We start from the raw sequence: 14351 nt of genomic DNA, 5'->3' as shown, positions 1-14351 counted from the left end.
GGGTTTCCTCCGGGTGCTCCAGTTTCCTCCCAAAAGTACTGAAAGATGTGCTGTTAGGTGAATTGGACATTCTGAATTCTCCCTCAGTGTACCCGAACAGGCGCCAGAGTATGGCGACTAGGAGATTTTCACAGTAACTTTATTGCAATGTTAATGTAAGTGTACTTGTGACACTAATAAAGATTATTGATTATTATTATCCCTGGTTATGAGACTCTCATATCCTATTTGCTCCCTTTTTATCAACTTTCCAGTCATCATTAGCAAGTTTCAAAACCTACCTATCACTGAAGGCTTACTGCTATAATACACAGCAATATGAACCGCTTCACTTAACCTACTATCTTTAACTTCCCTAGTACTATCTTTAACTTCCCTTGTAGGACACAAATGGATCATTCCCACCATTTTTTTAAATGGAGTATATTTTGTTGAACATTTTGAATAATTTATTTAAATATTCCCACTGTTCATTCATCACCATGGTTTTTAGTCTGTTAACCTAAACAACATGCACATCTCCCCCCTCATACCGATTTTTATTTTTATTCTTACCACTGGGTGTCACTGGCAGGGCCAGCATTTATTGCCCATCCCAGATTCCCCGAGGGACTTGCAAGGTCGTTTCAGAGGGAAGTTAAAAGCCAACCACATTGCTGGGGCTCTGGAGTCACATGTAGGCCAGACCAGGTAAGGAAGGCAGATTTCCTTCCCAGAAGAACATGAGGGAACCAGATGGGTTTTTACAACAATTGACAATGGATTCACAGATATCATTAGAATCTAATTCCAGATTTGTAGCAAATTCAAATTTCACCATCTGCTGTGGTGGGATTCAAATTCAGGTCCCCACAGCAAGTTCCCCAGAGCATTACCCTGGGTCTCTGGATCACTAGTCCAGTGACAATACCACTACTCCAAGGCCTTCCCTACTTCCCTTTGTTTAAGGTTAAGATTCAAGCGAATCTATTATTTTGAGACGACTAATTACCCTGGTCTCCTTGTACAATAATGGGGCGGGATTTACTGGTTGGTCACTCTGGTGGGAAATTCCTGTCCCATGCTGGAGCACGGGTTTCCCAGCCATGTGGGGTGCTCCCATTGACAATGGCAGGACCGGTACATCCCACTGGCAGGCCGCCTCCCCCGCCGTAAAACACGCGGTGGTGTGGTTAGTAAATCCCGCTCTAGATCTAAAATGGCTTTGCCCTTATTTGTTCCAAAAAATATCGTTCTGGAAAACTGCCATAAAATCATTCAGTCTACTTTTGCCAATTGTTTTGTTCAGCCTACATGAAGATTGAAATCCCCAGGATTATTACTTTGGGCGGGATTTTCTGGTGCTTCCCCCGGCTGGAATTGACCCAACATGGCGCATTTCCCGGCAGTGGGATGGACTATTCACGCAAAATACCAGAAGCCAGCCAATGGCGAGCTGCCTCCACCGCTGGAAGACAGGTCTTTGTTACAAACTCCAATCATTTTGTGCTTAATGCTCCATCCAATGATACAGCTATATTTAAGTGGGCCGAAAGCTACACTCACCAGTGTTTTCTTGACCATTGGTGTTCCTAATCTTTACCCATACTCTCTACTTCTTGATCTTCTGAACCAAAATCATTTTATTACTTCTGACCTTCAATAATCTTTCAGTATCCAGGTCACTTTTCCATTATCATTCTGCCTGTCTTTTCAAGATGTTGTGTAGTCCGGAATATTTATTTCCCACACCTGGTCACTTGGTAAACGTGTCTCTGCAAGAGCCATTAGATTTCACACCCATCTATCTTTATTTGTGTCACTAGTTTGTCTGTATTATTATGATTCTTACTGTTCTCTCACCATGATCAGTCTGAAATTTAGATTTTTTATCATGTGTACTGAGGTACGGTGAAAAGTATTGTTCTGCGTAGTCAAGACAGATCGTTCCATACATGAAACACATAGGACATACGATCAATACACAATTTAAATCCATAGGCATTAGGTGAAGTACACGGAGTGTAGTACTACTCAGTAGAAAAGATGTGTGAAGAGATAAGTGCAGTCCATAAGAGGGTCATTCATGAGTCTGGTAACAATGGGAAAGAAGCTGTTATTGAATCTATTGGTGCGTGTTCTCAGACTTTTGTATCTCTCCTGCCCGATGGAAGAGGTTGGCAGCGAGAACAATCCGGGTGGGAGGGGTCTTTGATAATGCTGTCCACTTTCACAAGGCAGCGGGAGGTGCAGACAGAGTCAATGGATGGGAGGTGGTTTCATGTGATAGACCGGGCTATGTTCACACCTCTGTGTAATAGGCGAGGCCTAGATCAACCTGCCCACTTTTGACTCAATTGAGGCTCTTAAGCATGCAATTAATGACCACTTAAGGATTATTTCCTATCCAGTCTCAATTTTGAGGCCGGTCTCACCCTGCTCTCGCTTCAGGCAGGAAGTGAAGGGAGCCATAGGGAATCGTCTATCCCTCAACAAACTCCTCTACATTTTGCGTGCCCCCACCCCAGCTAGACCTTCCCCCCCACCACAGCTCCTACCCCTTTCCCCCCCCTCCCCCCCCTCCTCCTCCCCTGCCGTTCGCTCTATCAAGACCGCTCACTCTACCTCCCCAGGCCTCACCTTGTCGTAAGGCCATCCTCACTTATCTGGCCTGGACTTAGGGACTCTGAATCTGGAGACTGCTCATAGCCCCAGTTCTGGGCCATTGCTCGAACTACAGGGCTGCCAGCCAATCAGATTTGCTGGAAGCTCTCTGAGACAGGACTTCCAACCAAGTGATGTTCCAGCTCCAGCTAATTAACACTCCATGGAACAGGCCGGGAAATCCTGCCATCCAAAAACCCTGCCCCATGTCTCTTAAAAGTTATCGGTCTCTATGAGCATTGTAACAAGGATGCGAAGAAAAACATGGAAATTCATGCAGTCGTAGAAATAAAAATAAAAACTTAGTCCATTAATGTACGCCAAGTATTTGCAATTACCTGTCACAGATGCAGTGGTGATAATGGTGAAGGGATTCCCTGTAAATAGATTACAAGCGGATAAGTCAGTTGCATGAGTATTTTGTTATTAAGGGCTTGGACCCTTGGTTCACAATGTCATCAAGCTGGAAAAATGCAATTATAAGGTGACCACAAGCTTGATGGTAAGAGCTTGAACAGTGCGGGATATTATAGCAAATAAAGGATATGATCATAGCTCTACACATCCAAGAGGCATCCAACCTCAATGTGGCGCTTTCACAATTCATGCAGTTGAGATTGGCTTCAATGGAACATCGTCCCAGCAGCTCTGGTTTTAAGCAGCGAACCTTAAATCACTATATTCTCAAAAATCATATTTCCACTACCTGTTGTGCTTGATAGAGAAGATGTTGTAACATTGACAGAAGTAGTGCCTGTAAAAGGTGTACAAGATATTAAATCAGATAAGATCAACTTTTCACATTAAACAGAAAAAACAATTAATTATGCTTAAAAGTTACACATGTTTTCTGAAAATCCCTGAGAAATCCAGACAGGACGAAAGGGATCCCTTTCACAAAGATCTTTCAGTTCCCTCAGTATTGGCCATGCTGATTCAAATTAGTCCGTTTCTTTGAAACAAAATCAATCAATATTATCAACATGTGAGTCAGGCCATAAGCCAATGGTTTACTTGATTATAATCTCTATGGGCTTGCTCATAATTAACCAATGAGGCTGGTTGAGACCATATTCAACCATTTTTATTTTTTCATTCAAATATCGGGGTATGTTTATGATTTTAAGTGGATCTTATACATGCTCACCCATATAACCAGAATCAAGCTTTAACAATGATTTTAACATAATGCTCAGAGGTTTTGTTAGCTCGTCTCCTTCTTTCACACATGTACATTCTATCTCAGGTGGACGAGCTTTCATCCTCAATCCATAACTGATGGAAGCGCCTATTTGAAGACAAGATGAGCTGAATAGATGGTTCGACAGAAACCAAGACGACTGACACTTCTGCAGCATCTACACATAGAAGTGGGATAGGAATATAACAGTGTCCAAGAAATAACTTTCATTTGTATGGCATTTTTCTTGACCACCAGGCGCCGGCGCCAAGAGCGGCGCAAACCACGCCGGCGTCGGGCCACCCGGAAGCTCCGGAATCCTGCACACTTCCGGGGGCTAGGTTGGCGCTGGAGGGCTTGGAACTGGCGCCAAAGGGCCGCCATTGGCCAGTGCGAGTTGGCACATGCGCAGAACAGCCACCGTGTTTCCTGTGCATGCGCAGGGGGTTTCTTCTCCCCATGGCAGAGCCCTACAGAGGCCAGCGCGGAGGAAAAGAGTGCGCCCACGGCACAGGCTCGCCCATGGATCGGTGGGCCCCAATCACGGGCCAGGCCACCGTGCCCCCTCCCACCTCCCCCGGGCCAGATCCCCCCGCGCCCCCCGAAGACTCTGCTAGCCACCCTCTAAGCCAGGTCCCGTTGGGGTGGACCATGTACATTTCACGCCGGTGGGACTGGCTGCAAACGGGCGGCCGCTCGGCCCATCAGGACCCGGAGAATTTCCGGGGGGGGGGGCGCTGCCAACGGCCCCCGACCAGCGCAGCGTGATCTCCGCCCCCACCCAAAAACTGGCACCGGAGAATTTGGCAGCCAGCATCGGAGCAACGGGGTGTGATTCACGCCACCCCCGGCAACTCTCCGACCCGGGGGTGGGTCGGAAAATCCTGCCCCAGATGTCCAAAGGATTTCTTCAGCTAATGAAGTACTTTTGAAGTGTTTCAGCACTTTGTGATGTAGGAAACATGACATCCATAGCAGCAAACTCAGAAAAACAGCAATGGATCCTCAGGCATTCTGACCAAGGCATTTGGAAGTTCCTCCAAGGTTGCCTGCTGTCTACTGATCAAGGGGGCCATGCAACTGTTGGTGCCTCGTAAAGTACCCACAGCTCTTAGTTTCTTCAATGATGGCTCTATCCAGTGCTCCGCAAGGAACATCATTCACATGGGCCAGTTTGCATCAAACAGGCGCTGATGCATTCTTTTCCACAACTGACAAATACATCGCCATTCCCACTAGTCTCAACAGTGGGCAAAAGGAGCTCAGCATTTACAACTGTGGCGAGATTCCATTATTTGCAGGAATACATTGACTGCACATGTGTTCCCACCAGGGTAGATCATTAGCTTGAAGTATTCAACATTAGAAAAGTATCACTCCATCGATTTGCATCTAGTGGCTAATCAAAGAAAGGGCATCATGTGAATTTCTGCAAATAGCCGGCCAGCTGGAAGAGACGAAGTACTAGCATGATGCCTTGTGAGGCAATGAAAGTAAGGATAGAGAGGAGAAAGCAATAGGGGAGGATCAGCTCAATGCCTTGCAGCAAGAGATACTGTTAACCTGCTCATTCCACATAATCGTTTACAAAGGAGACTGGTGCCTCCTTCACCTGCCCTTTTTCCAGAACATTGACATCATTCCAATGCCTCCTATAGCAAATATATATTGAGAACGCTGACTATGCCACTGTGTACTGTTGGCCAAAGTGCTGTAAGTAAGAACATTGATTAATTTAATATCAAGACCTTGAATATATCTCTCATTCAAATCCTCAACGGGGTTTCAATTGGGCTTCAGCGAAAAGAAAATTTTCAAAGTCTACCACTGCAATGATACTCTGAAAAGGTGAAAGACTGCTGTGTGTCATGTTGTAAGACATTTAGGATGGGTGTATTCTAGATGCTCAAGCCTGTGAAGGCCCAGAATGTATTACAACTGGACCACTGCTCCTCAGGTGCTGGTGGGACAGTCTATTGGTCCAGCTGACTTGCTGGCACAATGATGGGATTGATATCGGGCTGGTGTTGCTGGAGACAGGGTAAGACAGGACAGTGGAGGTGTGCAAATGAAGGAGTAGATGCTCTGACATCTTGAAATCGTATCACTACCACCATCTTTGGGGGAGCCACTTATTTCCTGCAATCTGTTTTCACATTGGAATTGATCTGCAAGAAAGCAGATTTTAGAAGTTCAGTGGGGTGAATTCACTGCCTCCCCAACCATGTGTTCCTTGGCGGCATGCCGTTGCCAGCAGAGGGATTCTCAGTTCCTGCCACTGGCCAATACGATTTCCCATTGTGGCCACCCCATGCCACAGGGAAAGCCACAGGCGGCGGAGCGCTGCCGGCAGAACAGAGAACCCCGCTGCCGGAGCCTCGTTCAAAGACCCTGATTATTCAGTCCACCAATCTGGATATGACTCTGTCCGTGTTTGACATGTTGCATTCAAAGTGGGTATGTGTCCCCTACATCTGTGCTTCCATCAAAACTGCAAAATGTACAAGCAAGGTAGAATGCAGATGCCATGTGAGTTGCCGACATAACGGAAGTGAACCACTCTCCAGTGGGGCCTTAGTAGTGAGATTCATTGGAAGATTTTCCAATAATTCATGTACCTGTTTGTGTGATGCCAGTGTCTTTTTTTACCCTGGTTGAGCCTCATGATTGTCATATATAACCCGCTGAGCAAAGCTGGGAGAGGTCTGCACCATTTAGTGCACTGTCCCCTGGGCAATCCATACCACCAGTACTTGCTGCTCTTCAATGATGTGCTGAGACTCACAATGTGCAGACCCCTCAAACCTATTATCTAATCCCTGTGGGCCGGGAATGTCTGAGCTGGTACCTAGGAAGGATGTAGTGCTTGGCGGTGCTGCTCCTTCATCACTGGTTCCACTGTTGTCGTCATCTGTTCCTTCTGTGCTATCGCTCAAAGTAACTTTCAGCTGAGATGAGGCTGGAGGAAAGGAAAGAGGAACATGACTTAGGATGGGACACAGACAAACGACATTAGAAGGCAACATTCTTGAGAACAGTTTAAGGATGGGTAGCTTGCTGCATCCATGCTGAGGAGAATTGTAATACATTCTGCAGGCAGCCTGCTCTGCACCCACTCCCGAATGCGTTGGATCTGTCTGGGCCACTGAAATACAGGCTTCCTGCTTTGCTTGGGCCTGGGCAATGAGATAGAATCAGAGGAACACGGAAATGATGGCGTCACAGAAGGAGACCTTCAGTCGATCATGTGTCTGCTGGCTTCCTGCAAGAACTCACAACTCCAGGGCCTCCAGGCTCATAAATGTTTTGTGTCATTTTTGTTTCTGCAGCCAGAGAGGCTTGTGGGTGCGTGTTGAGAAGTTGAGTGGAGCTATGTAAGAAGTTTGTATAGAAAGTGGTCGCATTGAGAGGGGGAGAAGCAGCAAAATGGATTGAGGATGTGGAGGTCTTAAAGTATAAATGGAACTGTGTGTATTGTTAAGTGAGGGAGGAGTACTGGGAGGAGTTGTGATTGTGCAAGTTATAATACATGTGGGTGAAGAAAGGAAAGAAAGAGGTGAATGTGCTTGTGATTAGCAAAAGAGATATTTTGGTGTGATGTAATCAAGAGGATCAAATTAATGGAAGTGGTAGGGGAATGGGCGAGAGAGTGTTGTGAAGTGCCATTTCAGTGATGAGGAAAATTTAAGAAATATACTCGCCTGTGTAAAACCTTTTATCATAGAACCTCTCTCTGTAATGAAGCTACCTGTTCAGGGTGATGCTAGAAGTACTGATGTTTCAAATATCTTTGTCTTCAGCTGCTTCATCCTAGCCTGGAACAACTTTTTTGCTTTTCTGGGGAAGAGTGTCTCCTCCTTCACCACACCTCCTTCACTAAAACCTCCTTGGAAGCAACAGAGAATCATGGGTGGTTTCTCCCTGAAAACATTTTGTAACTGTTCAAAAAGTCCCAATATTACAACAACATCCAATTGACCAAGTGTTCAACCATCTAACATCATCAACAAACAATAAAATAGAACCATCCAACAGTGACCAACAATCCACAAAGATTTTCACCCTCAACCCCTCTTGCTTGTTCACGGCCTCTTAACACAACCACTTTCTATACAAAATTCCCACACAGTGCCACACTCAACTTCTCAACAATCTGAGTATCTAACAGTCCAACAATGTTCAGTGACCCAACAAAGCCCAAAAATTTAATTGTGCCCAGTTACCTAACTGTAACTAGCAATCCAACAATCTTGAACAATTAAAATAATACGCAATAATCTCACAACGATTTTTTACTGTCCAACAATCTGATCACGTCCAACTATCAAGACTGACGGCAATAGTATTTTGTGCACTAAGTGAATCAAAGAATCTGCAGATGGGTCTGGGAGGTGGAGTTGAGGTTTGGCCATGTTTTTATTGAAGTACGAAGCAGGCTCAAGGTGCTGAATGGCCCACTCCTGTATCTATTCCTTATGGCTTATGTTTTAATCCAACTATGCAACGAAGCCCAGTAGCACAGTGGTTTAGCACTGTTGCTTCACAGCGCCATGGTCCCAGGTTCGATTCCTGGCTTGGGTCACTGTCTGAGCAGAGTCTGCATGTACTCCCCGTGTCTGCGTGGGTTTCCTCCGGGTGCTCCAGTTTCCTCCCACAAGTCCTGAAAGACGTGCTGTTAGGTGAATTGGACATTCTGAATTCTCCCTCAGTGTACCCAAACAGGTGCCAGAATGTGGCGACTAGGGACTTTTCACAGTAACTTAATTGCAGTGTTAATATAAGCCTACTTGTAACAATAACGATTATTTTTTTAAAAAAAATTTAAAGCCCAACAATCCAACAAAGTCCAACAGTTCAACACCATCTAACAGTTTCCAATAGTTTCCAACAGTTTCCAACATTTCAATAGTGCTCAAAGGTGGCCAACTGTGTTCAATGGTTTCCAACATTTCCCAACAGTTTCCAACAGGTTAAATTCAGCTTCAAGGGCTTCTGGTGGCAGCCATGTGAGCAGTCTCATGGAACTTTGATTGAGGCCCTCTAACCCCAACAAACAGGCACCAAAAGGACAGGAAATTCTCCTAAACCAATGCCCCATCAGCCGCAGTGCCAGCCAGAAGATTGAGGAACCAGCAACCCAGGGGCAAGATCAGCAAACGTGAGGAGGGGCATACTTTCACAGTAACTTCATTGCAGTGTCATGTAAGTCTATTTGTGACACTAATAAAGATTATTATTATTACTTCGACCTCGGAGCAGGGAGGCCCGCGTGGCGACACGGAACTGGCGAAGGCTGAGCCCACAGAATCTCCAGTGCAGACCCAGGTGCTGATGGAAAAAATGATGGGCTTCAACACGTCCATGTTTCAGATACACAGAGAGGCAACGAAGGAGGCCCTCATGGCTGCCTTGGGGGTGACAGTCGAGGCCGCAATGGCCCCTATGAAGCAGGCAATGGACAAAATGGAGCAGAGACTTGAGGCCCAAGAGGTAAGGACGCGAGACCTCAAAAAAGCTGCCTGGGACCAGGATGACCGGATCGCGGCACTTGAAGGCGAGGTGACGAGGTTGGTCAGGACTCAGAGAGGGCTGAGAGAAAAGGCTGAGACGTCCAAGAGAGCAGATCGCACCAGCAAAACATGCGGATCGTGGGGCTGCCGGAGGGCACGGAGGGAAGGAACTCCACAGAGTACATAGCAGTGATGCTTGGGAAGTTGGTTGGTGAGGAGGGCTTCACCAAATCCCTGGAGGTTGACCGCACACACAGGTCACTCCAGCATTGGCCCAAGGCTGGGGAACCATGGCGGGCGATGATTGTGAAGCTCCATATGTACCTGGACAAAGAGCGGATCCTGAGGTGGGAGGAAAACAGAGGGCATGCAAGTGGGAAGGACATTCCATCTGCTTGGATCAGGATATTGGAGCAGATCTGGGTAAACGGCAGGCAAAATCTAATGTTTGCGAAATTCTTACTGTTCAAGAGGAAGGTGTGGTTTGGCATGCTCTACCCCATCCAACTATGGGTCACTTATCAGGGCAAGAAATACGACCTCAACTCCCCGGCAGAGGCAAAAAGTTTGTTCAGGAAAATGAACTGGGGAAACAACAGTAAAAGGCAATGGTCTAGACGCAGGCTTCAAGGATTCAAAAGGGGCAGGGGCAACCATATCATGGGTTGTGGAGTTAGGGGGGGGGGGGGAAAGGGCGAGTGACTTAGATGGGGATAAGAACGGGAAATCTGATCTTTGGGAGCCGCTACATTAGCGAACAGGTTGGTGTACGGAGGGACAGAGAAGGGGGAGGCTGTGGCGCAACTCCCAGGAGGGGAGGCGGTGGGAACGCAGATGTTCAGGGGAAACAAAAAGCAAGAGGGGAGCGAACAGGGGGGGGGGGGGGGTGCAGAGAGGGGGATAAAGTCAAAGGAGGGGGGCAGACAAGGAGGGGGGAGCACACGGGTAGAGAGAGCCAGAGCGGAAAGCAGGGGTCTGAGAGCGAGGACATGCCCGGGTAAACAGTACCAGGTCCAAATGGTGAGTCTGGCTGATCCCATAGTGAGAGGGGGGTTGGGGCAGAAACCCCCATTAGGAGAGCTACATGGAATGTGAGAGGCCTCAACAGGCCGATGAAAAGATCCAGAGTCCTCACCCATTTCAAAAGCTGAAGGGTGGATGTATCCTTCCTACAAGAGATGCACCTATGAGGGATCAACTGCGGGGAAAGATGAACTGGCTGAGACTAACGTTTCAGGTGTGCTCCGACACTAGGGCAAGGTGGTGGCCATACTAGTTGACAGGATGGTAGCATTCACGGCGATGAATACAGTGACGGACCTCGGGGGAGGGGAGGGGGGTGGTGGTGGTGATTCGTTATGTTCATTGGGACCCCAGAAGGGGCCCTGGGAGTTCTGGTAAAGAAATATGCTCCATACTGGGACGACACAGAGTTTGTCAAGAAAACAGTGGTTGAAATCCTTGACCTAGACACCCACCGACTCATCATGGAGAGGTGACTATAATTGTGTGCTGGAGAGATTGAATCGGTTAGGATTGTGTTCACTGGAGTTCAGAAGACTGAGGGAGGAATCGCATCCAAATCTGTAAAATTCTAACAGGGTAGATGCAAGAAGGATGTTCCTGATGGTGAGGTCACAGTCTGAGGATCCGAGGTAGACCATTTAGGCCAGAGGTAAGGAGAAACCTCTTTACCCAGAGAGTGGTACTTGTGGAATTCGTTACCACTGGAAGTATTTGAGGCGTTTGACCCATGGCGGTTCAATCACCCGAGGGAAGAATAATTCTCCTTCCTCTCCCACATACACAAGGGCTACTCAGGCATAGAATTCTCCATTTTAGATCAAATACCCCACAATAGCGATCGCCGACCATGCGCCTCATTACATGGACGCGAGGAATTCTGTAAAAAAATCCCAAGCCATCGACAATTATGTAACCTGCAACCCGAACGGGGAGGTCCCACCTTCCACGTTCTGGGAAGTACTGAAGGTATTGAACTGAGGCAAAATCATAGCTTATTAGGCCTTTAGGGACAGGAAGGAAAGGGCAACCAAGCAGCGGCTGATTAACTCCATATTGAGTTGGACTGGGAGTACTCCACAGCCCCAACCATGGAACTTGTGACGGAGAGGAAAAAGCTGCAGATGGAATTTGATCTGCTCCCGTTCACAAGGAAAACAGTACACCAGCTCCGCCACTCGCAGGGGGGCTTTTACAAACACGGAGACAAGGCGAGCCGTATTCTGGAGCACTAACTATGGAAGCAAGCTGCCGCAAAAGAAATAGTACAAGTCAGGGACAGGAACGGTAGGATGGTTGTGGCCCCAAACAAGATTAACAAGACCGTTGCAAACTTTTACCGAGGCCTGTACACCTACAAACCCCCGGAGGGGGACGCGGGGATGAAACAGTTCCTTGATGGACCGGATATACCAGCGGTGGGGGAAGACAAGAAACAGGGGCTGGAAGCACTGCTCGGGCTCCACGGGGTAATGGAATACATAAATTCTATGCAGTCAAGGTAGGCGCTAGGGCTAGATGGGTTCCCGGTAGACTTTTACAAAAAATTTGCAACAGCGCTGGTCCCACATTTGTGGGTGATTTTCAAGTCAAAGGGGTTCCTGCCCCACATGCTGGCCTAGGCCTCGATCTCACTGACCCCTAAAAAAGACAAATTCCCAGTGGAGTGTGGATCATCCAGACCCATCTCTCTTTTAAATACTAACGCTAAAGTCCTGGCGAAAACACTGGCAAGGTGCCTGGAGAGTTGCCTGCCAGAAGTGATCGCGGAAGATCAGACCTGGTAATCAAGGGCAAACAGCGAAAATCAGACACCTGCTGTATGTAATAATGACCCCGCCTGGGGAGGAGACACCATTAATGGAATGGTAACACAAAGGCACAGCCTTAAAAATATATCAATTTCAGATTCTATTTGCATAAAACTTAAAAATAAAGCATGAGAATTCTCTGAAAACCACAACAGCAATATATGCTTCTTGACCCTCGTGTGGTTAATAGCCCAGAGGAATTATGGATTGACCTTGCTAAAAACTGGGAAGAGACAGTGAGACAGGATAAAGAGTCACTTCTTATGAGAGATTAATACAATTGCCATGCTCGTAGAAAACATTAGTTACAAGCTATTTGATATTTCAATATTTGAACATAGAGATTTGAAATAAGAGCATTTATAAGGAGGATTGAAGAAATCTTTTTAAACGTGTACTCTTTGTTAGTTCTGAATTCCATTTTCTCATCATACCTGCCTATCTACAAAGTACATTCAAGAGCTGAAATTTCCCCATGTACAATTTTTAACTGTGTTTGCCCAGACATTTGACTTAAAATTCTGCACAGTCATATTATCCCTCACCTTAAACTACTTAATAGACAGCATATGCAAGAGCTTGATTTGAACAATGAGAGTGTTATTAAACTTTGGCAGTGTCTCAAAGTAGGCCATCTGTTAGATTCACCTCTCTGATGAAGTCAATAGGAAATGGAAAATCAGGCAAGATGTACAATGAGCAACTGATTTAGCAGCACCCATTGTGCAAACTTGTTTCAGGTGAATTCCTTGTTGCCCCATTTATTATGTAACCAGGAAACCTTTATTAAGGCACATTGAAGTTCCCTATTTTCTAACAATAATGGGCTACCTTCCTCGACTTCCTTGAGTGAGTGTAAACATAAGTCTTGCTATCACCCTGCTTGCCCTGTGCTGTATTGAGCACAAAAATATTGGGCGAGGTTCTCTGTCCAGCGATCCCGGAATCGCAAAGCGCGACTGGGCAGAGAATCTACGTCAAACATATCATAGAATTTACAGTGCAGAAGGAGGCCATTTGGCCCATCGAGTCTGCACCGGCTCTTGGAAAGAGCACCCTATCCAATGTCAACATCTCCACCCTATCCCCATAACCCAGTAACCCCAACCAACACTATGGGCAATTTTGGACACTAAGAGCAATTTATCATGGCCAATCCACCTAACCTGCACATCTTTAGATGTAGTAGACACTGTTGCCATATCATTAGCGGGCCTGACCTGGTATTCGCCAAGGCCTCATGATGCTGAGCTTCCACCAGGAGGAATTCAAACGGATGAGTTTCACTTGTCGTTTTAAAAATCGGGAAACAGGTGCATGGCTATTGAGGGCCAGAGAGGAAGTAGATATGTTCCCAGAGGCATGACCGTGGGCTGCCGGTATGCTGCTGGCAGGGCTGGCTGGGGGAAGTGGGGGGGGGGAGGTGATGGGGGTGACCAGGAGATTGGCTGTGGGATCGGGGTAACCCACCCTGGGACTGGATTATCCAGGCACAGACCACCATTGCCGCAGCCATTTTGCCACGCTCCCCGGTGACCGCACACCGTGGCCTGTTTTTGCACCCAAGGGAGACACCAACAGTAGCCCCTAATGGAGGGCACTGGATGGGGGCCACGGAGTGTACCACTGGCATGGGTAAGGCCAGCCATCAGTATCCCTGATGGCAGAGACGGATGCCGAGGCCAGAGGTGCCCATGGTGCCGGACATCGATGGGGCCAGGTGTGCGGGCGGAGGGCAGAGTGCCAGGGTGAACGGTCGCTGTTGGGCGTGGGGATGGGGGAGGAGGGAGGGAGAGGGGAAGGGGGGAGAGGGAACTGTGGGGGCAGGGGCTGTAGTGCAGGCCAGGGCCATCTTGTAGCCTCGGTGCACCTGGCTGGGCACAGGGGTACGCACCATGCTAACATGTCTGTCTTTCACCCCCTGGATGAATGGATGGATGTCGGAATTCAACCAGGAATGATAGCCTTCATTCTGGCCACCACAGCCCTGGGGGATGCACTGAATCTGTACGAGCAGGAGCTGCTCGGGGAGGATCCCGCAGCATCAGAGCCTTCCCCAGAGGAACAGGAGCCAGCCGGTGAGGATGAAGAGCATGTCGCCGAACAGGCCGAGGACGAGGAAGGAAGGAGGCCCTGCATCAGGCCTCGTGTGTACTGACAGCGCCTGTCATCTGAGAACCTGCC

At 47.5% G+C, this 14351-nt stretch overlaps 1 protein-coding gene across 1 annotated transcript in view; it reads right to left on the bottom strand.

Moving 5' to 3' along the window:
- LOC140428874 (uncharacterized) overlaps positions 1–14351 on the bottom strand; it is a 216318-nt gene that overhangs the window by 68054 nt on the left and 133913 nt on the right. The window contains exons 4-6 of the mRNA XM_072515524.1: positions 6672–6782; positions 3350–3397; positions 2982–3020 (exon numbers count right to left, since the gene is read on the bottom strand). Of these exons, the coding sequence (XP_072371625.1) occupies positions 2982–3020; positions 3350–3397; positions 6672–6782 (198 nt within the window). The remainder of the gene's footprint in view (positions 1–2981; positions 3021–3349; positions 3398–6671; positions 6783–14351) is intronic.

This window comes from Scyliorhinus torazame, chromosome 8, assembly GCF_047496885.1.
Source record: "Scyliorhinus torazame isolate Kashiwa2021f chromosome 8, sScyTor2.1, whole genome shotgun sequence".
Lineage (NCBI taxonomy): Eukaryota > Metazoa > Chordata > Chondrichthyes > Carcharhiniformes > Scyliorhinidae > Scyliorhinus > Scyliorhinus torazame.
The sequence above is the reverse complement of the archived record's forward strand: the minus strand, read 5'-3'. Positions and strand labels throughout refer to the sequence as shown.